Source organism: Physella acuta, unplaced genomic scaffold (assembly GCF_028476545.2).
Source record: "Physella acuta isolate Inbredline_101_S28 unplaced genomic scaffold, ASM2847654v3 ptg001758l, whole genome shotgun sequence".
Lineage (NCBI taxonomy): Eukaryota > Metazoa > Mollusca > Gastropoda > Physidae > Physella > Physella acuta.
In genome coordinates this window covers 44747-72597 of record NW_026733268.1, presented here as the reverse complement: position 1 = coordinate 72597, position 27851 = coordinate 44747, and the positions used below count along the sequence as shown (strand labels likewise).

The following is a 27851-nucleotide window of genomic DNA, read 5'->3' as shown; positions in this document are numbered from 1 at the left end:
TAATTTATATATTATATATAATTTATATATTATATATAATTTATATATTATATATAATTTATATATTATATATAATTTATATATTATATATAATTTATATATTATATATAATTTATATATTATATATAATTTATATATTATATATAATTTATATATTATATATAATTTATATATTATATATAATTTATATATTATATATAATTTATATATTATATATAATTTATATATTACATATAATTTATTATTTATAAATATATTTATTTATTTATTTATTTATTAATATTTATAAATAGTAAACAAGTGTGATTAGTGATGAGGCTGGTAAAATTATTGCACCACTAAGGTCACGTGCACTTAGACCTCAACAGCTGACCTACATACAACCATGATTGGCTGGAGCTTGTAAATTAACTAATTAGCCCAGCAGTTAAACCATCACACCAGGGAGCCACACACTCGATGATCGGCCATGTTTGAATGAGTAAACCCTCCCCCTTATCTAGTGTTTTTAACATCCCCACCCCCCCCCCCCCCTGGGGTTTTAAATTTTACATCCCCTCCCTCATTGTGCTCCTCACCAGTTCTTATCCTCCATGTCGTCTATCCCACCCCACCCCCTCTCTTCTATTATCCTCTTCCTTCATACCACTTCCCCCCCCCCCCTTATTGCTATCGACCACTCGAAAAAAAATCGTGCCAAAGGACTATTGAGACGCGTGCTGGCCTATCATACTTGAGTGTGTGTGTGTGAGTGAGCCGTGTGGGGGAGGGGAGGGCAGTGGAGCCTGACTCACAGCCAGACCAGTGGTGTCACAGCCGCCTTCAGACCGAGTGTTACTTAACCACACATCCAGGTATTACTTCACCTCACATCAAGGTATTACCTAGCCACTTCCAGACATAACCTATCCATATCCAGTTATTAATATTACTAAGCCAAATCTAAGTTTTACCTATCCATATCCAGTTATTACTAAGCCAAATCTAAGTTTTACCTATCCATATCCAGTTATTACTAAGCCAAATCTAAGTTTTACCTATCCATATCCAGGTATTACTTAGCCTCACATCCATGTATAACTTAGCCTCAGACCGATGTGTGACAGCCACACCTAGGTGTAACTTAGCCACACTTAGCCTGCTTTGTTCCCAGCAAATAACCTACCACTCGATAGAACGACTGTTGTGATTTCGTCATCAATCATTTAGTCTAACTAGTCGATCGATAGATCGATGACCGACGCTTGAGTCTCTCCCTCCTTCCATTTTTTTTACACTAGGCCTGACATGGGGCATTGCCTGGTCTGTATACATTATGTGGGCAGATAGGGCATACAGCAAAAGACGGCAGTAAACAGAAACAGGGCAGTACACATGACACAGGGCAGAAGGCAAGACACAGGGCAGTCAGTAGCGTAGGCAAGGGGGGTTAACCCCTCCCTATATATATATATATATATATATATATATATATATATATATATATATATATATATATATATATATATATATATATATATATATGTATATATATATATATATATGTATGTATATATATATATATGTATGTATATATATATATATATATATATGTATATATATATATATATATGTATATATATATATATATATGTATATATATATATATATATATATATATATATATATATATATATATATATATATATATATATATGGAAAATATTTGAACCCCTCCCATGCCCGATTCCTGGCTACGCCGCTGAGGGCATTAGACAGAAACAGGGCAGTAGTATGGGACAAAGGGCATTAGACTATACAAATGGCAGAGGACAGGGCAGAAGGCAGGGCAGTAGAGGACCACACGCCTGATCTCACAGAAAAAAAAACGCCCCCACACATAACACTCAGCCATCCTGGCTTGGTCCCTGTTGACCTGGAAAAACTGAACACGACGGGGGGTGGGGGTGACAAGAGAGGGGGGGGGGGGTGCTGGCCTGCTTCATTCTCTAGTGCGGATTTGCTGTCCAATGGCCGCCGGATCGATTGAAGGGCTTCTACATAACATGATTGGGCCAAAGGGGAGGGAAGAAATGGCTGGCTCCATTTTTTTTTCGCTTTTACATTCACGGGGTAATGATGTGTGGTAGCCTACAACGGTTTGTTTTGTGTGGGGTTAGGCTACACGTGTGGGTGGTAGCCGCATAGCAGGATGTGGTAGCCACACGTCTGGATGTGGTAGCCACATGTCTGGATGTGGTAGCCACATGTCTGGATGTGGTAGCCACATGTCTGGATGTGGTAGCCACATGTCTGGATGTGGTAGCCACACGTCTGGATGTGGTAGCCACACGTCTGGATGTGGTAGCCACATGTCTGGATGTGGTAGCCACATGTCTGGATGTGGTAGCCACATGTCTGGATGTGGTAGCCACACGTCTGGATGTGGTAGCCACACGTCTGGATGTGGTAGCCACATGTCTGGATGTGGTAGCCACATGTCTGGATGTGGTAGCCACATGTCTAGATGTGGTAGCCACACGTATGGATGTGGTAGCTAAATGTGGATGTGGTAGCCACACGTCTGGATGTGGTAGCTAAATGTGGATGTGGTAGCCACACGTCTGGATGTGCTAGCCACACGTTAGGATGTGGTAGCCACATGTCTGGATGTGGTAGCCACATGTCTGGATGTGGTAGCTAAATCTGGATGTGGTAGCCACACGTCTGGATGTGCTAGCCACACGTCAGGATGTGGTAGCCACATGTCTGGATGTGGTAGCCACATGTCTGGATGTGGTAGCTAAATCTGGATGTGGTAGCCACACGTCTGGATGTGCTAGCCACACGTCAGGATGTGGTAGCCACATGTCTGGATGTGGTAGCCACATGTCTGGATGTGGTAGCTAAATCTGGATATGGTAGCCACATGTCTGGATGTGGTAGCCACACGTCTGGATGTGGTAGCCACATATGAGGATGTGGTAGCCACACGTCTGGATGTGGTAGCCACATATGAGGATGTGGTAGCCACATATGAGGATGTGGTAGCCACATATGAGGATGTGGTAGCCACATATGAGGATGTGGTAGCCACATATGAGGATGTGGTAGCCACATATGAGGATGTGGTAGCCACATGTCTGGATGTGGTAGCCACATATGAAGATGTTGTACTGATAATTACTGATATAATAACTGATATTTCAAAACCTGTATCTATCTATAGAACTATAGAATAGGCTACTGATAAAAAAAACCCATATACTTGTAGTGAGGTCATATTTCAACAAAACATCACCATGTCAACATAACTAAACACAGTATCAATATCTCCAACATTTTTAATCTACATTACTTGTTATCAACATATCGGATGAACCACACGCCAAAAATCATGCATCAACTTCACCAGCACAAAAGATAGAAGCAAAACTAAAGCAGCAGATAAATCAGATTTTCCCGCCATTTATTACACGCTGTTTTGTCTGTCAAGAACGTTTAAAATTCTTTCGGTTTTTATTATTTTTTTATTTTGCCTTCACAGGACTATAAAAATAAAAATCTTTCTTCAAACAAGACGAGCCGAACCTACCTGTGTTAGTTGTGTTTTCTTGCTACAGGAGAGTTAGGTTCAAGGAAGTTTTCTTGTTGCGAGAAAGCCGAGTATTAACTGTGAAAACATGAGAACATGTTCCGGCACATGTTCCTGTACAAATCTCTAGCAACGCTGTACAAATGTATAGGTTTACTTGCGATATGGTATGAGTGATCTGGGCGTCGTTTGTTTATCTGTAAAGGGACACTTCGCTGACATAAGTGGTGGTGGTGCGTTTATTGTGTGTGTATGTGTGTGTGTTTATATATGTGTGTGTGTGTGGGGGGGGGTGATTATTTCTAGGTGATCCGGGGTTTTAAAAAAAATATCGACACAATAATTTATGGAGACGTGTTTTTTTTTTTTAATTTTATTTTGATAAACGTACACAAGCATTTTTTGTAATCTTTCTACATTAATTAAAAAAAATATTTTTATAAAAAGCGAAAAATAGCGCAAAACATTTTTTTTGCAATTATTTATTTCATTCCGGCTTTTAATTATAATCTACCCCCCCCCTTTTTTTTTAGAAGACGCACTATCTTATCGTTGAGAAAACAAAACGAATGTTATGTATAATAAGAAAACTGAGCCGATATTAAAGAAGGGTATTGGGTGAAATTTCAAGTGCACCCCCCCCCCCCCAGAGAAAAAAGTCGGAAAGAAGCACTGCTCGGTTTACTCTAACAAAGTGTTTATCAACAAAGGTATCTTGCAACTATTGTGTCCTATACCAAATGTGTCCTATATTAAATGTGTCCTATATCCAGAGTTTCTTCCAGGCATCTCTTCGCCCCCCCCCCCAGAACGAAATGAAATTTATATAATTTATATAGAAAATATATACTTTTAACAGTGCCCCCCCCCCCCCGAAGGAAGTCTACCGCCCCCCCCCCCCCCTCCCGAAAATTTCAAGTGCCCCCCGGAGAAAAAAATCTGGAAGAAACACTGCCTATATCAAATGTGTCCTATACTAAATGTGTCATATCATATGTGTTCTTCATCAAATGTGTCCTACATCAAATGTGTCCTATATCAAATGTGTCCTACATCAAATGTGTCCCATATCAAATGTGTCCTACATCAAATGTGTCCCATATCAAATGTGTCCTACATCAAATGTGTCCCATATCAAATGTGTCCTACATCAAATGTGTCCTATATAAAAAGGTCCTATATCAAATGTGTCCTATATCAAATGTGTCCTATATAAAAAGGTCCTATATCAAATGTGTTCTACCAAGAAGTTGTCCTGCATGCGCATCAATATACTACCTACATTTTAAATGGCCAGAAATTAAATAATTAACCAACAAGTATGACAATTTGTCTAAACTAAAAATGTTGAACAAACTAAAAATAGTAAAATTTAGAAAACAGTTTCTAGCTGTTGGTTGGTGTGTGTGTGTGTGTGTGGGGGGGGGGGGGCACTACATAATCCAATTAAGTTAGAAATAAAAGTATTATTACCCAACCTTTAATTAAAACAGATTATTTAAAAAGTAAACAGAGCCGTCTGTAATTTATTTAACTAAACACTCATCACTCTTGAAACGAGCGACACTTCAAGTTAAATGATAAATCTTAACTACACACAACTGCACTCGATATACATTAAACGTACTTTTTTCCCCTCCCAGAGATAAACAATTTGCATGCGTGTTCAAGTGCGGGAAAAAAAAAACCCGGCATAATTTCCAACACACCAGCAACTAGATGATCCCCCCTGTTCGCAGTTAACGCCCCTATCAAGATTTATTTTTATAAACGTTTTCATCTCTTTGCTCTGAACTTGACTTCAGTTGCTATAAATATGGCGTGTTAGAGTTGCCGGCCCTAGGGCTCTCCCTGCAACTCGTAAAAGGGGAAGCAACTAGCCAATAATATCCAAAACTTTTTTTCGTCCTCAAAAAGAAATATAGGTTAAGAAAATCCAATAATACGTATACTTAAAATACTGGATTTTTGTCTTCAAAGTATTGTTATTCAAATATTCAAATTGCTACTTATATTTATATGTTAGATTCAGTTTTCAATCAACAATATTTTTCTTGTAAAACCTTTTGGAAAAATGAATTTTTCTTGCAGTTTCATAAATGCTTAATAATATTAAAATATTTTTTGGAAAAACATTTCTTTTGATAAAATATGCTCTCAAGTTTAAAAAAAAAATGTATTAACTAAAATGCGATCTCTCGAATGTAATGTTACGAAAATAAATGAGAAAAGCATTTATCTTCAAACAAGAAAAAAATAAAGGGGGAGGGGGTGGTCCATCATAGGGGGTTTACAAAAATATGTCGACATTTTAATCTTTATTCTTCTGCAGGCGATTAATTTTTTTTGTGTTGTAGAGCCGGCGACGTATCAATATTACTTTAAGGAAATGGGGGAGAGATGGGGTGTACGTTCGTTGGGGATTTGGGACGCGGGGGGGGGGGGGGGGGGGGGGGGGGGAGAGGTGGGGAAATATGGTATTTTTTAAAAGGTAAGTGTGTGTGTGTGGGGGGGGGGGTGTGTTAAACTAAGAAGGCAAATAGAATAATTTAAAACAGCTGTGGTTCAAACAGGAAATCAAGCTTATTATATATATATATATATATATTGTTACGTACCCCCTTCTCTAATCCTTTCGAACTAGTCAGGGGATCGTAAACAAGAAGAAGAAAAATAAAAATAAATAAAAGCCAACTTCAGTAATCTCTATTTATTCGCCACAAAAATACAACATCTAACATTAACCCGCCACCGAAGTACAACAATCAGAAATATACACAAGTAACTACAACAACTAAAGTTCTTAATACGACTGCCCTACTTGTCCCTAACCGTCTAGCCTAGCCTAAGTCTAAAACATGTCGTGGCTTTCCACCAGCTCACAGAGACGACCCCGGGTCTGTCTCCTCTAAGCCTAGCTATCCGAGACGTCCGTCCGTCTCCGTGTGTCTGTCCCGAGTGTCTGTCGAGAGTGTTCGTCTAGTCTCCGGTCTACCCTCCTAAAGTACTCAAGTCGTCCCTCGCTAGTGTGGGAACCTTGTTAATCGAGCCTGACCCTAAGGTCAGGTCAGGTCAGGACATGACCGTCCATCTCGGCCCTGTGCGAACTGGAAGGTTTTCCCAGCCGTAAAACACGGACCGTCACTAGCCTAGATCAAGCATCAACGGTCAGCCCGTGGTGTCACCAGGTAATTTATGGGCTGTTGGCCACGTTAATAGCCGAGTCCCCCAAGACACCAGGTATGCATTGCCCACAGCGTGGTAACCAATCCGGTGTGGCCGTCACGGCCCAAAGGTTCTCACGGCCTGTGCTGGCCAGTGCATTAACATGCCTAAGCATTTCATTTTAATTACCTGGCCCTCCTCGATGGGACCAAACCCAGGTAAAGTTCACTTGGGGTCGTAACACCCCCACCCTTCAAGAAATTAATTCGCCACCACATGGTGAATTAATTGAACATCTCTTACTAGACAACCATACCAATCTCACAATTCCTCAAAAGTCCCAGAATAAACCGAAATAGGACTACATCACTTTAACATCATCATCATCAAAAAGATAAGAAACGTGGATGATTTAGTCCCAATAACAAGTTTGACTAAATACACCAACCACAATGTCATCAAACATAGACATCAAAGTAAATAAAACCGCAAATCTGCAACACATATGTCACTGTCGCAAATAATCTTAATGTTGAAACCAACAGTCTTCGTTTTACTGATAGTTACGTCATCAGTCAACAAAACCTGTCAATACAATTAAAAACTGTCACGAATTCATCATCATGTAAAACAGCAATAACACATTTTTTTTTCAAACAAGACATGTATAAGGGTACATTCTTTAAGCCTGAAAATAGTTCATTTTGATTAGAACACTTGCATCCTGGGAAAACATGAAACAGTCAATATAGGAAACAGTTCTATAACAGGTTTGAAACACAAAGGTACACATTGTCATTATGTTTCCGTCTTGCGGGTCATCATGAGTCCGTAAATATAAATCTTTAGCCGAACTTTGTAACGTCGCAGCACAATTTTAGTGAGGGAGATATTATCCGCCCACAACAAATACACCGAGCCGCACAAAGAGAGGTCGATTTCACGCCCCGTCTCTGTGAAAGTGAGGTGATATGCGCTCACATGTACACATTCTCGGTTGACGGGAGAAGTGTGACCCGCTGAGGTCACATTACCGATCTTCCCCGGGTCGGTCAAAGAACAATAAATCAGCTCCGAGATAAGGGGAGGGAAGCCTGAGTTAGGCTCAACTCCTAAACAAGAGGTAACAACTACGCTTGTCACCGACGTTGATAAAAGATTCGTCGTCTCCTCAAACTCGGGATGTAGAACACCATCCACGTGACCTCCAGGTGAGGTCATGGCCTCTGGGTTGCTGGACTTGGTCGGGGAGAAATCAAATACTGCCGTGATAATGGGAGGACAGCCCGTGTTAGGCTCACCTCCAAGACAATGGGTAACAATTTCGTCTGTTACCGAGGCTGGCAGAAGATTTGTTGACTCGTCTAACTGAAGATGTGGGTCACCATCCACATGACCTCCAGTTAAGGTCATGACGCCTTCAAGACCACAAGTAGTAAGGTCTTGATCAGATACAGTTACTGGTTCAGGTTCAGACGAGGACAGCCTGTTCTCATGGGTATTCACTCTCTCGGTGGTTACCGTGATTTCAGCGGTGGTTGTAACCACTGGTTCTGATATTGACTGCCCCTTTTCATGACTGGTCAACATCAGAGTGGTTGCCGGGATATCATCGGTGGTTGTATCCACTGGGTCAGATATTGACAGCCCCTTTTCATGACTGGTCAACACCAGAGTGGTTGCCGTGATTTTATCTAAACCAATAACTTGCTGAATGCCTTCAGTACTTGTCGGCACACAACTCTCAACTCGTAAGCTATCAGCACGTTTTGACGTTTGTGCTGGTTCTGCTAGGTTAGAGTCGACTTCAGGGACTGAGCCAAAGCTAGTGGCAGCCTTAGTCTGAGACTGACAAAACTCACTACCTACTCTATCAGACAACAAACTATCTTCATCTCTATACCGATCCTCGGAAACTACTACACTGGCCTGAGAGAAAACAGAGACAGATTCTGGAAAGTCAAACAATCCACTAAGATGCGCCTCCTCCCATAGCCTAAGTAAATCCCGTTCCCTCCTGATCTCTAATAGTTTAATTTCATGTCCGAACAGTTTCTCTAAACTTTTAATGTTAATTTCCTTCCAAGATTCTGACATGAATATATCCCTCCTGATCTCTAACAACTTATCCTCTTTTTCTCGCGTGATCTCTAACAACTTAACTTGAAACTTTCTCTCAATTTCTTCTACTCTAATACGTCCTATCTCATAATATTCTATCGAGTCTAGACACTCCTCCTCTAATCTACCTGTATTCACTAACTCAACACAAATATGATCTCGTAGAACTCTATCTCTATCCGACACATCAACCTCTAGTCCTAGCTCCTCAACTAGACGCAACAACTCTACGCGACAAAACCTGTCTAAAACTTCTAGAGTTGGACACTCAATAAAACTCATTACGTCCATGATTCACACTTACGGAACTTATTCAGCTAAATGGTGGCGGTTAACTAACAAAAATGTGGCTCACAACAAACAACTTTAACTTAAACATTAAAAATAGGGCTATCACCTTTGACACTTGAAACAGGTAGACACCAGCTATACTGGGCCAACCAAACTAAGATATCCCGCTACACTGGATCACAAACGATTCACTCACGTATACTGGGAATTGACCCTCCAGCTATACTGAGCAAACCAAATAAAAATTACGAATTTATTCACGTACCTGGGAATTGACCCTCCAGCTGTACTGAATAAACCCGAACACTCCAGTTCCACTGGACCAAACAAAAACATTCGAGTATACTGGGCATTAATCCCTCCAGCTATACTGAATCAACAAAAAAAATTCCAGCTCTACTGGACCAACATAAAAATCAAGCAAAATAAACTCAGTGTCAATACAAAGGTGATAAGCTCGCTACTTACTCAATGTTTGGAAAACTCTCCTGATTCCGTGAACAACTTTACTCTCACTACTCATAAAACTTAAAATCAAACACTAGCTCGTGAGCCCCCAACTGAAAATGGCATCAAAAGAAACTATTCAACTCGTTGTCTGTCCTATCCCGGACTCTAGCCGCCAATTGTTACGCACCCCCTCTTCTCTAATCCTTTCGAACTAGTCAGGGGATCGTAAACAAGAAGAAGAAAAATAAAAATAAATAAAAGCCAACTTCAGTAATCTCTATTTATTCGCCACAAAAATACAACATCTAACATTAACCCGCCACCGAAGTACAACAATCAGAAATATACACAAGTAACTACAACAACTAAAGTTCTTAATACGACTGCCCTACTTGTCCCTAACCGTCTAGCCTAGCCTAAGTCTAAAACATGTCGTGGCTTTCCACCAGCTCACAGAGACGACCCCGGGTCTGTCTCCTCTAAGCCTAGCTATCCGAGACGTCCGTCCGTCTCCGTGTGTCTGTCCCGAGTGTCTGTCGAGAGTGTTCGTCTAGTCTCCGGTCTACCCTCCTAAAGTACTCAAGTCGTCCCTCGCTAGTGTGGGAACCTTGTTAATCGAGCCTGACCCTAAGGTCAGGTCAGGTCAGGACATGACCGTCCATCTCGGCCCTGTGCGAACTGGAAGGTTTTCCCAGCCGTAAAACACGGACCGTCACTAGCCTAGATCAAGCATCAACGGTCAGCCCGTGGTGTCACCAGGTAATTTATGGGCTGTTGGCCACGTTAATAGCCGAGTCCCCCAAGACACCAGGTATGCATTGCCCACAGCGTGGTAACCAATCCGGTGTGGCCGTCACGGCCCAAAGGTTCTCACGGCCTGTGCTGGCCAGTGCATTAACATGCCTAAGCATTTCATTTTAATTACCTGGCCCTCCTCGATGGGACCAAACCCAGGTAAAGTTCACTTGGGGTCGTAACAATATATATATATATATATATATATATATATATATATATATATATATATATATATATATATATATATATATATATATATATATATATATATATATGATGGATTTTCTCTGCCACATGAGCGAACACATTTGTTACTGCCAACAAGGCTAACCCTAAACAAAACCTCTTGAACCCTCTACATGTCATGTCATGTCACAGAGCCAATCGAAAACTTCAACAAATTTTTCATCAAATCCTGACTCAATTTTGTGGTTCAAACAATACCTACAACCTGATCCCCTCCTAATCCGTAACGTCATGTAGCTTTTTGTTTTAAACCTGCAATTTGAATCTAGCATATTTTGTAATGGCCGAGATTTATTTTGTTACATTAAAAAAAAAAAGAACAGAATAAAGACATAACTCTAGAAGTTAATACCAATAGTGCATGGACCACTGTCTATAATTGTGAGAATGTAAAAACATTATTTTTTTTCTATCCTTTTCTTCCAACATTTCAAACCTTTCTACTTTTTTCATGTACAGAAAGCATTGCATTATCTCCCCTACTAGATATAGAATCGCTAAAAAGTAGGGGCCCGAAGTGCTATAAACAGAGATACAGAAAAGTTAAAAATAGTGGGGTTTTCAAGGGAGGTAACAGTTCTATTTGTTTTCCTCCCTAGTCGGATAGGGATTCTCTCTCTTTTAGCATGCTTAAATAATTATTAAAGCTTAAAATATTTTAAAAATATTTAATTTAAGTAAACATATTTTTTGTACGTATTATTAATTGTTTTACTACCTTTTAAAAATGTATCAACGGTGCTGCAACACTAAATTTAGTTACCTATCTTAACTGTATGTTTCTGCCACTTAATGTGGTGACTATATATACAGCCTGAACAAAAAGTGAGAACAAAAAATAAACCCACTGTAAATGAAATAAAATATTTTGTAGATAGAAATTTATTCTTTTATAATACAAAATCTTATTCTTGAAAGTGATATTTTTAAATTAACATATACTCATCAATGATTTACATTTATTAAACAAGGGAAGTAACAAAGGTTTCTAAAAAAATACACTTGTATTTTAGCAGTTATTTCCCTTAATATTTAAAAAAACTGTCTAGTCACGAAATAGCAGAGATCGTGAATAATTAACATAATCTACTTGTAGACCCAACCATCGATTAATCCGTAGATAAGTATAAAGTATAAATAAACTACATCCTCCAAACTAATAAGTCAATAGTTATCTTTACTAACCCGGTAGAGGTTAGCGTGAAATTTGTGTAGCATAAAAACTTGACTTAACTTGCTGTGTACTAGAATATAAGTCCTGTACACAACCAAAATCATCGTACCATAAACACACATAACATCACAAATCAATGTCCAAATTTAACATAATAAAGCCAAGTACATAAGAAATACAAGTCTGACATGTACACATAGATAAACCAATATGTCATGTACACATAAAACACCATATTAGTTCATGTACACCATGAAGACCTCATACACGCGAGAAAAGTGTACACACGAGCCAAAGTAGACCCGTGTACACACCAATGTACACACGAGTGTACACATCCGTGTGGGGCGAGGGTGACTCGCTCTTGCTCAGCTGGGGGTCTGTGTTGTTTTCGCTTAAAGTCACGTCCATTCTGGTGACGTCATTGGGCTTGACTGTGACGTAGACGCGACTGGTGTTATAGTCTGGGTGGGACACCTAAAGTGACAATTTGCTGTTAATAGGTACATGTGTTAAAAACTTTACTTTCAATACATGTGTTAAAAACTTTTCTTTCAAGTACATGTGTTAAAAACTTTTCTTTCAAGTACCTGTGTTAAATACTTTTCTTTCAAGTACCTGTGTTAAAAACTTTACTTTCAAGTAAAACTGTTAAAAACTTAGCAAATGCCAAAAAAAAAAATATATTTTAAAATGTAAAAACAAAATGAAGTTGGAGGCTATTTTTACCCACACACCAACAAGTTGATTAACCAATTTAGGATATCTGATTGAGAAATTAAACAGTTTTTTAAAATTAACTAATTAATTACTGGACAGTATTTTAAAAAAGAATTAACCTAGACGTAGTTTATTTTATAAGAAAAGCAATTTTTACCTTAATAACTGAAAGCTACATAAAATATTTCACGTCAATAAACAAAAGCCACATCAAATATTTTACCACCATTTCATATTCGCCCGGCAACAGAAGTTTGTAGTACTCTCCCTTGTTGGAGGTCAGAAATTCGAAGTTCTCCTGCCCTACGATCACCACAGTGGCCGAGGGCAGAGGCTTTGCTATCTGGTCGCTTCTCTCACCCGTGACAATGCCCTTCACACCTTCCAGATTAGAACACATTAAAAGTTGACACAACAACATACTCTCCCATTAAAAGTTGACACAACAACACACTCTCCCATTAAAAGTTGACACCTCTTCTCTCCACCCCTCCATAAATGACGTCACGCTATTTGGACTTCTTCTTCTTCTTCTTCATTCTTAATTGAGAATATGGTGGAGGATTCAGACAACAAGTCCAACTTCGTGAACAAACCGGACTGTCGTCTCCAGGCTATTTTGGACGATTTTTACCTCCTCCCCTCCCCTCCGTCACACATCGTCACAAAAAGCCAGTCCCCCCCCCCTAAAATGACATCACACCTCAGCCTACAACCTCCCCCCCCCCTCAAAATTGCAGTTAAATTTTTCTTTAAACATCGATATTTTTCTAAAATCTTGTCTGAACTCTGTCAAAATAGAGTATTTTAATCAATTCCCATTAAATCAGTTTTCTAAAACGCGAAATAACGTCTAAAATTCGTATTCTAACATTGCTTTTATATAATGCAAAAATGTGAAGTCGCACCATCTGAACCCCCGCCCCCCCCCCCCCCCCCTCTTCACACATCCTCACAAAATTACGGATCCCTCCTCCCCCCCCCTGTGAGTTTAACGTCATTTATGGACGACCCCTTACTCAATGGCCACTAAACAGTTATTTCTTTTTCTTAAAACAAAAATTTAACAAAAGGGGAAACAATTTTACCGGGTCCCCAGAAAGTATAAAATCACATTCTAAAGAAATCCTTTAAAAAAAAAGAATGATTAATCAAGGGATAGGGGGGGAGGGGGGATGTAACATCATAACCCATGTTTTTTTTACTATATAAGTACAAATTTACCTACAAATATTGTGCCCAATTAAATAAAACTGCGCCGAGAAAAAAATTGTAATCATTAAAAAATTGCGCTCAATTAAAATAAAACTGTACCTATAATAACTGTACCCATCTAGAATTAAACTGTACCCTCAACTAAAACTCAAACTGTACCCATCTAGAATCAAACTGTACCCAACTAAAAAAACTGTACCCTCAACTAAAATCAAACTGTACCCATCTAGAATCAAACTGTACCCAACTAAAAAACCTGTACCCTCAACTAAAATTAAACTGTACCCAACTAAAAAACCTGTACCCTCAACTAAAATCAAACTGTACCCATCTAGAATCAAACTGTACCCTCAGCTAAAATCAAACTGTACCCAACTAAAAAAAACTGTACCCTCAACTAAAAAAAAACTGTACCCTCAACTAAAATCAAACTACCCAACTAAAAACCCTGTACCCTCAACTAAAATCAAACTGTACCCAACTAAAAAAAACCCTGTACCCTCATATAAAATTAAACTGTACCCAACTAAAAAAATGTACCCTCAAGTAAAATCAAACTGTACCCTCAACTAAAATCAAAATGTACCCGCAAGTAAAATCAAACTGTACCCTCAAGTAAAATCAAACTGTACCCTCAACTAAAATCAAACTGTACCCTCAAGTAAAATCAAACTGTACCCTCAACTAAAATCAAACTGTACCCTCAATTAAAATCAAAATGTACCCGCAAGTAAAATCAAACTGTACCCTCAAGTAAAATCAAACTGTACCCTCAACTAAAATCAAACTGTACCCTCAAGTAAAATCAAACTGTACCCTCAACTAAAATCAAACTGTACCCTCAATTAAAATCAAAATGAACCCGCAAGTAAAATCAAACTTTACCCTACTAAAAACCCTGTACCCTCAACTAAAATCAAACTGTACCCTCAACTAAAATAAAAATGTACCCTCAAGTAAAATCAAACTGTACCCTCAACTAAAATCAAAATAAACCCTCAAGTAAAATCAAACTGTACCCTCAAGTAAAATCAAACTGTACCCTCAAGTAAAATCAAACTGTACCCTCAAGTAAAATCAAACTGTACCCTCAAGTAAAATCAAACTGTACCCTCAACTAAAATCAAACTGTACCCTCAAGTAAAATCAAACTGTACCCTCAAGTAAAATCAAACTGTACCCTCAAGTAAAATCAAACTGTACCCTCAAGTAAAATCAAACTGTACCCTCAACTAAAATCAAACTGTACCCTCAACTAAAATCAAACTGTACCCTCAACTAAAATCAAACTGTACCCTCAACTAAAATCAAACTGTACCCTCAAGTAAAATCAAACTGTACCCTCAACTAAAATCAAACTGTACCCTCAACTAAAATCAAACTGTACCCTCAACTAAAATCAAACTGTACCCTCAAGTAAAATCAAACTGTACCCTCAAGTAAAATCAAACTGTACCCTCAAGTAAAATCAAACTGTACCCTCAAGTAAAATCAAACTGTACCCTCAACTAAAATCAAACTGTACCCATGTGAACCGGCAGCATGAAGTTGACCAGAGCGTCCTTGTTCCTGTCCCAGAGGCTCCCTATGTCTGCCTCAGGCGGAAACTTGCAGCAGGAAATCTTCAGCTCCACAGCGTAGCATCCAGCATACTTGTACAGGTAGTCCGGCAGCGTACCTGAAGCATACGGGAGAAGGGCGTTACCCCCCGTCTACTTGTACAGATAGTCCGGCAGCGTACCTGAAGCATACGGGAGAAGGGCGTTACCCCCCGTCTACTTGTACAGGTAGTCCGGCAGCGTACCTGAAGCATACGGGAGAAGGGCGTTACCCCCCGTCTACTTGTACAGGTAGTCCGGCAGCGTACCTGAAGCATACGGGAGAAGGGCGTTACCCCCCGTCTACTTGTACAGGTAGTCCGGCAGCGTACCTGAAGCATACGGGAGAAGGGCGTTACCCCCCGTTATCTACCCACCAGGTAATTTCCCCACCGGATCAATTATCTCAATTTTAATTACCCCCCCCCCCCCCCCACCGTACATTACCCTTCTCCTTATAAAATTTACTGTAGGACATAACCCCTTGTCAGTTGTCCTCATGTCATTCAGAGTTAGAGAAAGAGTGTATAGATGAAGAGCAGTGTTTCTTCCAGACTTTTTTCTTCGAGGGGGAGTGGGGGGGGGGGGGCGCACTTGGTATTTTCGGGGGGGGGGGGGGCTAAATATTCCAGGGGGGGGGGGGTGCGGACATTTGTAAAAGTATATATTTTCTAAATAAATTCCATTAAGATCGAGGGGGGGGGGGAGGGCGGTAGACCCTAACCCTAACCCCCCCCCTCCCCCGAAGAGATGGCTGGAAGAAACATTGATGTAGAGTAAGTTAGGGTTGTGTGTTCTAAATGGGGGGGGGGGGGGAGTTAACACATGGGTATTACCGGGAAGATGGGTAATGGCGGGGATAAACTGAGGGTAGTGATGGAGGGGGGAGTGGTGTAATGCCCTCTACCCAGAGGCGTAGCAAGGGGGGGGGGGGGAGGGGTGCGGACACCGCACCGGGTGACACCATTTAGAGGGGTGACACCAAGGCAAAAAATATAATAATATATAGAGAAAAACTTGAGGGGGGGGGGTAAAAAATCAAAAGTTTGAGAGGGGGGGGGGAATAAAAAGTTTGAGGGGGGGGGGGTGAAAATCGAAAATTTGAAAGATTGTCCCCTGGAAGGGTCGCTACGCCTCTGGTGGGTGACACCATTAAGTGCCGCACCGGGTGAGACCCGACCTCGCTACGCCACTGCCTCTACCTGAATCATGGAGTTGTCAATATATTCCAAAATATTCCAATTCCAAACTAAATAGACGATCATATTAAAATATTCTAAAACAACCTGCTAAAATGTATTTAAATAAATAAATAAATAAACAAAAAAAAAAAAAAATCATCAATACCTATTTATGACGGCCATATGCGGTCACTACTGGTGAACTTACAGTGACGTACCTACAGCGGGGAAGAAGGCGGCACCGTTGGCCACGCCCCCTTTAAATGCCCGACAGCACTCGCCCCTCTGGGACATAGTGGGGTGGGTCTGGGCGTACCGTGAGGCCAGGAACCGGTAGACCCCGTCGTCCGGGGGCAGGGCGTAGGTCTCCAGCTCAGGTGCTGGGTACGAGAAAAAACTGAGTAGATTTTGGGAGTAGGTAGCAGATGGAATAACTGATAGATGAGTTTTATGGCTCTTTAATTAAAGACTTGAGGTGAGATGGGAGGGGGGTTGGGCACTTTTTTGTGTGGAAGATTGAGGATATGGGGAAGATTAATTATTGCTTACAAATAAAAACGACAAAAAGGTTATTAATTTGATATTGTAAGTTGTTTTCTTTTGGTGGGTGGGGGTGGGGGTGGGAGAGAAAATTTGGTTAGGCTGGAGATAGTGACGTGATGTTAGAAATAAAGGGACAGGTAGGGGGGCCTTCAGGTGGAGTAAAAATCTGCTTAAGTTGTATAATGATATTAATGCTGCACTATACATAAATTAATTACCCTCCCCTGCCCCACACCCACCCCCTCCATCCCAATACGTCTCAATACACCTCTGCAAGTAAAGAAAGACATTCGAGAAAGTTCCTCACCTTTGGGGTAGGAGCTGAAGGGGTAGACGGCCACCACGTCCCCAGCCGTCAAGACGGCCGACAGAACAAAGTGTCTGTCCTTGACCCAGTTGATGACGTTCTGCGTCTCGGGCTGTGTGACGTCATCGGGTGGCTTGGGTTGATCAGGGAAGTTCCGGTTCAGGTCGACACCTATGGCGTTTCCACTGTAGTGAGGGGGGGGGGGGGGGAGGGGGGATAAAGCTGCTGCAAACTACTATTTATATGTGTCAAAGTTTCTAGAAACTATTGCTGAGTACCTACCAGAATAACTACCTGCAATAGTCACTACCTGCTATTCACTACATGCAAGAGTCACTATCTGCTAGAATCACTACCTGCAACAGTCACTACCTGCTAGTCACTACCTGCAAAAGTCACTACCTGCAACAGTCACTACTTGCTAGTCACTACCTGCAAAAGTCACTACCTGCAACAATCACTACCTGCTAGTCACTACCTGCAAAAGTCACTATCTGCAAGAGTCACTACCGGCTAGTCACTACCCGCAAGAGTCACTGTCTGCTGGAGTCACTACCCGCTGGAGTCACTACCTGCTGGAGTCACTACCCGCTGGAGTCACTACCTGCTGGAGTCACTACCTGCAAGAGTCAATACCTGCAAGAGTCACTACCTGTAAGAGTCACTACCTGCAAGATTCACTACCTGCAAGAGTCACAATCTGCTAGAGTCAGTACCTGCAAGAGTCACTACCTGCAAGATTCACTACCTGCTTGTCACTACCTGCAACAGTCACTACCTGCCAGTCACTACCTGCCAGTCACTACCTGCAACAGTCACTACCTGCTAGTCACTACCTGCAAAAGTCACTACATGCAAGAGTCACTACCTGCTAGTCACTACCCACAAGAGTCACTACCTGCTTGTCACTACCTTCAAGAGTCACTGCCTGCTGGAGTCACTACCTGCTGGAGTCACTACCTGTTGTGGTCACTACATGCAAGAGTAGCTAACCGCAAGAGTCACTATCTGCTGGAGTCACTACCTGAAGGAGTCACTACCTGCTGGAGTCACTACCTTGTCACTACCTGCAAGAGTCACTACCTGCAAGAGTCACTACCTGCTAGAGTCACTACTTGCTAGAGTCACTACTTGCTAGAGTCACTACCTAATAGAGTCACTACCTGCTAAAGTCACTACCTGCAAGAGTCAGTACCTGCCAACCGTTAGGTCACTACCTGCCAACCGTTGGGTCACTACCTGCCAACCGTTGGTCACTACCTGATAGAGTCACTACCCCAACCGTATGGTCACTACCTGCCAACCGTTGGGTCACTACCTGCCAACCGTAGGTTCACTACCTGCTAGAGTCACTACCTGCCAACCGTTGGGTCACTACCTGCCAACCGTTGGGTCACTACCTGATAGAGTCACTACCTGCCAACCGTTGGGTCACTACCTGCCAACCGTTGGGTCACTACCTGCTAGAGTCACTACCTGCAAGAGTCAACCTGCCAACCGTTGAGTAACTACCTGCCAACCGTTGGGTCACTACCTGCCAACCGATTGGGTCACTACCTGCCAACCGTTGGGTCACTACCTGATAGAGTCACTACCTGCCAACCGTTGGGTCACTACCTGATAGAGTCACTACCTGCCAACCGTAGGGTCACTACCTGATAGAGTCACTACCTGCCAACCGTTGGGTCACTACCTGCCAACCGTTGGGTCACTACCTGCCAACCGTTGGGTCACTACCTGCCAACCGTTGGGTCACTACCTGCCAACCGTAGGGTCACTACCTGCCAACCGTTGGGTCACTACCTGCCAACCGTTGGGTCACTACCTGATAGAGTCACTACCTGCCAACCGTTGGGTCACTACCTGCCAACCGTTGGGTCACTACCTGCTAGAGTCACTACCTGCAAGAGTCAACCTGCCAACCGTTGAGTAACTACCTGCCAACCGTTGGGTCACTACCTGCCAACCGATTGGGTCACTACCTGCCAACCGTTGGGTCACTACCTGATAGAGTCACTACCTGCCAACCGTTGGGTCACTACCTGATAGAGTCACTACCTGCCAACCGTAGGGTCACTACCTGATAGAGTCACTACCTGCCAACCGTTGGGTCACTACCTGCCAACCGTTGGGTCACTACCTGATAGAGTCACTACCTGCCAACCGTAGGGTCACTACCTGCCAACCGTTGGGTCACTACCTGCCAACCGTTGGGTCACTACCTGCTAGAGTCACTACCTGCCAACCGTTGGGTCACTACCTGCCAACCGTTGGGTCACTACCTGCCAACCGTTGGGTCACTACCTGCTAGAGTCACTACCTGCCAACCGTTGGGTCACTACCTGCCAACCGTTGGGTCACTACCTGCCAACCGTTGGGTCACTACCTGCTAGAGTCACTACCTGCCAACCGTTGGGTCACAGCCTTCCACCGCCACCGCGGCGCCGTCAGGGTTCATGGAGGGCATCAGGTGGACGGTGGTCTGGTCCAGGAAGTGCCGGATGGTGACGTTGTCTGCGTACTGCTGTAGGAGGTGCTGGCCCAGCAGGAGGAGCAGCTCCCGACCCACGGGCTGCCCGGGGAGACGAGGGTGGGGGGGGGGGTGTTAAGGACAGTCTAAACACGCGTACAACATAGAGGTGACAGCAGAGGCGTAGCGACCCTTCCCGGCGCCCGGGGACAAACTTTCAAATTGGCCCCCCCCCCCTCGTGAGCAACCTTTCAAGTTTCAAATTTACAATTTGCACCCCCCCCCTTAAACTTTCGATTCGCACCCCCCCCCCCCCCACCCATACATTTTTTATATTTATAATGCATAACTGCAGCTAAAATGAGATTTTAATTTGTTTTTCCAACCCATTTTGGCGCCCCCTAAGGTCGGCGCCCGGGGACATATGTAACCCTCCCCCGGCCCCCCTCGCTACGCCTCTGCGTGACAGATGCCATAAAATATGCAGCTGTGACTGTCTAGCACAAATGACAGATGACAGACAACATGCAGCTTTGACAGACTAACATACACTCAACACACGTGTGACATATGACAGACAACAGCTACGACAAACAATTATCTGTATACGAAAAAAAAAAAAACTACAACACGAAAGTGAAGCTCTAAATTAATGATAAATCTTCGCTCATTAATTATTTCTAATTAATTCCTTTTTATGTAAAAAAAACAACCTAATTACATCTTTACTTTTTCATACATTTTGTTACTGTAAACTAATCCGCACATTTTACCTACTTCTACAAGAAAAGTTACTTCCCTTTAAGAAAAAAAAAAGTAAAAATATTGTTACCTCATTCCCGTGTATGTTTCCTATGTACTGGACGTTGGGTACTAGTGGCTCCTGATTGATGGCGTGTGTGCCAATAGCCAGTACCCACATTTCACGGTCTGAGAAAATAAAAAGTTACGGGTTTCAAAAGTCGGATTGTAAAAGTTTTATATGAAACGATATTTTCGATAATGAAATTTGAGTTACTTATTATTTTTAAACAATTAATCACGATTACATTTTGGAAAGAAATACAGGTATTTTAATTTGAAAGTAGGACATTTTTACTTTGTTTAATTAAGCTAGGTCACCCAGGCCTACTTGACTTAACGGGACCTACCTTCGTTAGGTCACCTAGCCCTCCTTGACCTATGGACACCTACCTTCGTTGGGTCACCCAGGTCGCCTAAACCTCCTTGACCTATGAAAACGTACCTTCGTTAGGTCACCCAGACCTGCCTTCGTTAGGTCACCGAGACCTACCTTCATTGGGTCACCAAGACCTACCTGACCTAACGACACCTGCCTTAGTTAGGTCACCTAAACCTCCTTGACCTATGAAAAGGTACCTTCGTTAGGTCACCCAGACCTACATGACCTAACGACACCTACCTTCGCTAGGTCACCTAGACCTACCAGACCTAACGACACCTACCTTCGTTAGGTCACCCAGACCTACTTTCGCTAGGTCACCTAGACCTACCAGACCTAACGACACCTACCTTCGTTAGGTCATCTATACCTACATGACCTAACGACACCTACCTTCGTTAGGTCATCTAGACCTATATGACCTAACGACACCAACTTCGTTAGGTCACCCAGACCTACCTTCCTTAGGTCACCTAGACCTACCTTCGCTGGTCTTGCCTATGGAGTACATGTGCGTGATGGTGGGGTAGTTCTTGTGTAAGGTGTCGAGTGTGGCCTGGAGTTCCGTGGCCATGTGGTACCTCAGGTCAGCTTCCATCTCTCTGGTCTCTGGTAGCAGCAACAACAACACGAACAATACCAGTCGCTGCATTCAGCAGATCTGGGTGAGGGGGGGAGGGGAAAAGAAAGTTTCAGAAATTGGCTGCTGGGATCTCTAGCATTTGACTGTTCTGGGGAATGGGGTGGGAGGGGGTGGGGAACACGGGAAGAATTGGCGTGTCCATAAAAGACAGCATAGTAGTATATTAGGTCACTTTTGGGTCGCATGGGTGAGCAGGAGCAGGAGCAGGAGCAGGAGCAGGAACAAAGGCTATATAGGAAAATACTCCCCCAGCCTGGGACAATGACATATAGCAAAATACTCACCCACCTGGGTGAGCAGGATGGTGAGCCTGGGACAACGAGATATAGTAAAATACTCCCTGGGTGAGCAGGAGGTACACCGACATATAGCAAAATACTCACCCATCTGGGTGAGGGTGGGTGAGCAGGTGGCGCAGCCTGGGACAACGAGATATAGGAAAATACTCACCCACCTGGGTGAAGGTGGGTGAGGGTGGGTGAGCAGCCTGGGACAATGAGATATAGTAAAATACTCACCCACCCTAGGGTGGGTGAGCAGGTGGGGGAGTAGGTCAGTAGGTCACCACCGGTGACCTTGTGACGTAATTAGTAACATTATGACGTAATCATTGACCTAGTTACGTAATTTTAATGCGTTTTTTAATTAGTTTTAATGAGTTTTTTTAATTTTAATTAATTTTTGACCTAGTTACGTAATTTTATTGTTTTTTAATTAATTTGATTTTAATTACTTTGTTTGTGTTTTGTTTGTTTATTTTTAATAAGTTTAATTAATTCGATTTTTTATTTATTTTGTATTTGTTTGATTTTAACTTTTTAATTATTTTTATTTTGTTTATTTTTAATTTAATTATTTTATTTTTAATAAGTTTAATTAATTTGATTTTTATTTATTTTGTATCTAGTTACGTAATTTTAATTTTATTTTATAATTAGTTTGAATTTTTATTGACTAGTTATGTAATTTAATTACGTTGATTGTTTAATTAGTTTGTTTACTTGTTGTTTAATTTAATTACTTTGTTTATATTGTGTAATTTTTATTAACGAGTTACGTAATTTGCTTATTTGTTTGAAATTCATTTTAATTAATTTGATTTTAATTACTTTGTTTAATTTATTTATTTGATATATTTCTTTTCTTTGTTGTTTAATGTTGCTTATTTATTTGAATGTATGTATGTTTTAAATTCTCCCCTACAACGAACGTGTACAAAAAACAGGTTAAATTCTCCACCACAACGAACGTTACAAACATAGAACATCCATTAAAGATAACGATCAGCCACAGCTGTTACGTATCGACCCGCCCGCGAAGTTTTCTCACCGCTGCCCGTTTTAATGGGAATGTATTGATCGCAGCCGCTGGCCCATCACACCTAATTAAATTTTTGTTATGCTTCACCGAGTTTCCCCCGAGCGGTTGACAGGTTATGGTAATTAACGACATACATTAAGTAGCTTTCCGCGAAGCACTTAGGTCATTATGCAACAGCTGTTGTGCGACAGCTGGTGCTGTAATTAGGCCGTTCAACCGGATAAATGACCGCGAAAATTGTGTTCTAATCACTTCAACTTCGGACTTCAAATCAAGCGTCACCGCGACTTATCCAGCCTGCGACCTCTGTTGACTCCTGAGACTAAACCCACGCCAGCTTTACCAACCATCACATCCACCTAACCCTATACGGACCACATCTTTTGTGCGTGTTTATTCTATTAAAGGTAAGGTTAATATTACTTTTTGTTTTAAGGGAGCTAACCCCATTAAAATACCCTTTAAATAAATAAGTATCTAAATAAGTATTCATATGTATTCCTTTTAGTGTACAACCGACCCTACGAGACAGACTAACCATCGACCGAACCTATTGAGCTACCTACCCATCCCCGAGGCACCCACTGAACCAAACGTTCCAGCTACATCCAACTACACCATTTCGGATCTCCACACACAGCTAACTTCACGTTCAGCTTACGCGTTCAAACCCATAGGTACGTTCATTTTTAATTTTGTTTTAAGTATGATTTTTGTTTCATGCATTTTATTTTATGTATTTATTTTTATTCTACAGCCAGTGACCTACCCAGTCATCCAACTACTAGACACTTCGTCAATAATGCAAACCGCCCAGTCTACCACCCATCCAGCCATGAGCCGTAACAAGTGTGACATATGCAACCGTGTGTTCACCCGCAAAGACGGGTTGACAAGACATCACGACTCTGTTCACCGCCGACAAGGACATCTCTGTACAACATGCGGGAATCTATTTACACGACTTGACAATTTAACAAGACATTGTAAAACAACACACACCAACCAAACATCACCGACCGACACCCCATCAGCAACCGATAGACAAACTCCACAACCACTATACGTGACCGACAGACAAACCATGCAACCCCTAGCAGCGATCCAAACAACTCGTACCATGACCAACACTATTCCATTAAAGCGACATACGATGTATGACGACATAGCAAACAACAAACGCGTAAAGACTAACAACGACAGTAACGTTAATTCACACACCACTATTTTTCCTGTAGACGACCTACCCATGATACGTTATACATGTGACATATGTGAGCATGCATTCACCTGCAAACATGGTTTGAAACGACATCACGATACGGCACACAGACGACGAAGACATACATGTAGAGAATGTTTGCAAGAATTTACAAGAAAATATAATTTAACGAACCACTATAAAATACCACACACCATCAAAACATCACCAGACGACACATCAGCGACCGACACGAATATCCCATAGGATGACTTCTCACAGACATCTCCTTACACCCAACACAGAAACTCACGTTCTTACTTTTATATTAAAAGACAAGTAGACACAATGTGACATCTCCCCTAGACTGTAGACCGATGGGGTTGTTTTTATTCAATAAAAATTTATTATATATGGTCTTTTGTGATTTTTTAATGTGTTATTGTTTTGTTACTTGTCCCTGAAAGTTATGTAACTCGGTATCCTGTATAAGAGGTATGACTGGAATCAAAATCACGGGAGAGAACGTGACGTACATCGCGATATTTGAAAACAGGGCGATGTTTAACCTCAACCAAAAAAGACAATGAACCTAGAAGGAAGACGAATATATATCTTAGTCTTGCAGCAGATTACCTTCCCATGTTCACTTTAGTATTACAGTTTTCATCAAACTTCTTTTTGACTTGAACTTCGTTAATTTTTAAGAAAGTTTACTTATACATAATACATTACGTCTAATGACAATTTTTTATTTTTACCACTCAATGTATTTTCTTTTTCTATATCTTACATTGTCATCTTAATTTTTGATCACCTTAGTAAAAATTTGCTTAAGATTATAAACTTCAAGTTTTAAAAAACAACAACGTTATAGTACGTCGTGTCAAATGACACACCGTTTAAAATGTCTACATTTAAAGTTCACCAAAATAATGACGTAAAATCTAAATATGATATGACGTTAGCATACATATCATTCAACCTAATCACTCTAAAGTACAAATCAATAATTTTTATTGATTAAGGGGCTGGGTGAGTTATTTTTATCACTATTCGCCCTTCCCCTTCCCTTTGTCCGCAACCCCGTTCCCCTTCTCCCATCCAACCTTGCGTCATCACACTAACCTCAATACCAACCGTTAGATAAACAGACCGTACTACTACCCACACTATTCCATTTAAGAGACAAAGGCTGTATGACAATCCTACAGACAAATATTTATTCAACTAATATCACAACCCCCTAGAAACCACTCCAACAGACTGGGATACATAACTTGTAGACACCACTCCTCGTTGAATATCTCTTGCACCCTACCTACATCGACAAATTTGTCCGCCGCCCTCGCCCCCGTCCCTAGTATGAACTCGGTTACCAACAATTTCAAAACATGCATGTTCCGAGTTCAAAACCAACCTTCACCGACACTACTATGAACTCGGCCCCTAACACTTCCAAAACATGCCTGTACTAACTTTGAAACCACCATCGGTGAAAACTTCACCGACCTTAGTATGGACTCTACACCTACCGATTCCAAAACATGCATGTTCCGAGTTCAAAACCAACCTTCACCGACACTAGTATGAACTCGGCTACCAACAATTCCAAAACATGCATGTTCCGAGTTCAAAACCAACCTTCACCGACACTAGTATGAACTCGGCTACCAACAATTCCCAAACATGCATGTTCCGAGTTCAAAACCAACCTTCACCGACACTAGTATGAACTCGGCTACCAACAATTCCCAAACATGCATGTAACAACTTTCCAACCTGCCTCAGTGCTAACAAAATTCCCCGACCCTAGTATGAACTCGACTGCCATCAATTCCTAAACATCCATGTACCAACTTTGTAACCTACATCGGTGAAAACTTCACCGACCTTAGTTTAACTCTACCTAACAATTCCAATGATGCATATACGAACTTTGTAACCTGCCTCGGTGAAAACACCCCCGTCCCTAGTCTGAACTCGGTTACCAACAATTTCAAAACATGCATGCTCCGAGTTCAAAACCAACCTTCACCGACACTAGTATGAACTCGGCTACCAACAATTCCTAAACATGCATGTACCAACTTTGCAACCTGCCTCGGTGTTAACAAAAACTCCTCTGACCCTAGTATGAACTCGGTTACCAACAATTTCAAAACATACATGTTCCGAGATCAAAACCAACCTTCACCGACACTAGTATGAACTCGGCTACCATCAATTCCTAAACATGCATGTGCCAACTTTGCAACCTGCCTCAGTGTTAGCAAAACTCCCCGACCCTAGTATGGACTCTACACCTACCGATTCCAAAACATGAATGTTCCGAGTTCAAAACCAACCTCGGTGAAAACTTCACCAACCTTAGTTTAACTCTCCCTAACAATTCCAAAACATGCATGGTCTAGATTCGAACCCTGCCTCGGTGAAAACGTCACCGACTCGTGTATAAAATCTGTCCCAACCAACTCCAAACCTTCCCTGGGCACCCGAATAAAAATAACTCACCCAGCCCCTTAATCAATAAAAATTATTGATTTGTACTTTAGAGTGATTAGGTTGAATGATATGTATGCTAACGTCATATCATATTTAGATTTTACGTCATTATTTTGGTGAACTTTAAATGTAGACATTTTAAACGGTGTGTCATTTGACACGACGTACTATAACGTTGTTGTTTTTTAAAACTTGAAGTTTATAATCTTAAGCAAATTTTTACTAAGGTGATCAAAAATTAAGATGACAATGTAAGATATAGAAAAAGAAAATACATTGAGTGGTAAAAATAAAAAATTGTCATTAGACGTAATGTATTATGTATAAGTAAACTTTCTTAAAAATTAACGAAGTTCAAGTCAAAAAGAAGTTTGATGAAAACTGTAATACTAAAGTGAACATGGGAAGGTAATCTGCTGCAAGACTAAGATATATATTCGTCTTCCTTCTAGGTTCATTGTCTTTTTTGGTTGAGGTTAAACATCGCCCTGTTTTCAAATATCGCGATGTACGTCACGTTCTCTCCCGTGATTTTGATTCCAGTCATACCTCTTATACAGGATACCGAGTTACATAACTTTCAGGGACAAGTAACAAAACAATAACACATTAAAAAATCACAAAAGACCATATATAATAAATTTTTATTGAATAAAAACAACCCCATCGGTCTACAGTCTAGGGGAGATGTCACATTGTGTCTACTTGTCTTTTAATATAAAAGTAAGAAAGTGAGTTTCTGTGTTGGGTGTAAGGAGATGTCTGTGAGAAGTCATCCTATGGGATATTCGTGTCGGTCGCTGATGTGTCGTCTGGTGATGTTTTGATGGTGTGTGGTATTTTATAGTGGTTCGTTAAATTATATTTTCTTGTAAATTCTTGCAAACATTCTCTACATGTATGTCTTCGTCGTCTGTGTGCCGTATCGTGATGTCGTTTCAAACCATGTTTGCAGGTGAATGCATGCTCACATATGTCACATGTATAACGTATCATGGGTAGGTCGTCTACAGGAAAAATAGTGGTGTGTGAATTAACGTTACTGTCGTTGTTAGTCTTTACGCGTTTGTTGTTTGCTATGTCGTCATACATCGTATGTCGCTTTAATGGAATAGTGTTGGTCATGGTACGAGTTGTTTGGATCGC

At 41.3% G+C, this 27851-nt stretch overlaps 1 protein-coding gene across 1 annotated transcript; it reads right to left on the bottom strand.

The window, feature by feature from the left end:
• Positions 1-11641: 11641 nt before the first annotated feature.
• Positions 11642-21690, bottom strand: LOC131930334 (carboxypeptidase M-like). Its single transcript, XM_059286760.1, has 8 exons — positions 21520-21690; positions 20686-20783; positions 19786-19955; positions 17384-17568; positions 16752-16913; positions 15280-15432; positions 12763-12920; positions 11642-12296 (listed from the first exon to the last, which is right to left on the bottom strand). Exons 1-8 carry the CDS (start codon positions 21686-21688, stop codon positions 12081-12083), a joined length of 1311 nt encoding a protein of 436 aa, XP_059142743.1. The 5' UTR covers positions 21689-21690; the 3' UTR covers positions 11642-12080.
• Positions 21691-27851: the final 6161 nt, after the last annotated feature.

Excerpts from the sequence above, each read along its gene's own strand:
- LOC131930334 (XM_059286760.1), bottom strand. The coding sequence starts at position 21,688 with ATGCAGCGACTGGTATTGTTCGTGTTGTTGTTGCTGCTACCAGAGACC. Across the intron at positions 19,956-20,685 it reads GAAACATACACGGGAATGAG|CCCGTGGGTCGGGAGCTGCT; the intron begins GTAACAATATTT and ends CTCCCCGGGCAG. Across the intron at positions 16,914-17,383 it reads CTTCAGCTCCTACCCCAAAG|CACCTGAGCTGGAGACCTAC; the intron begins GTGAGGAACTTT and ends TCTCGTACCCAG.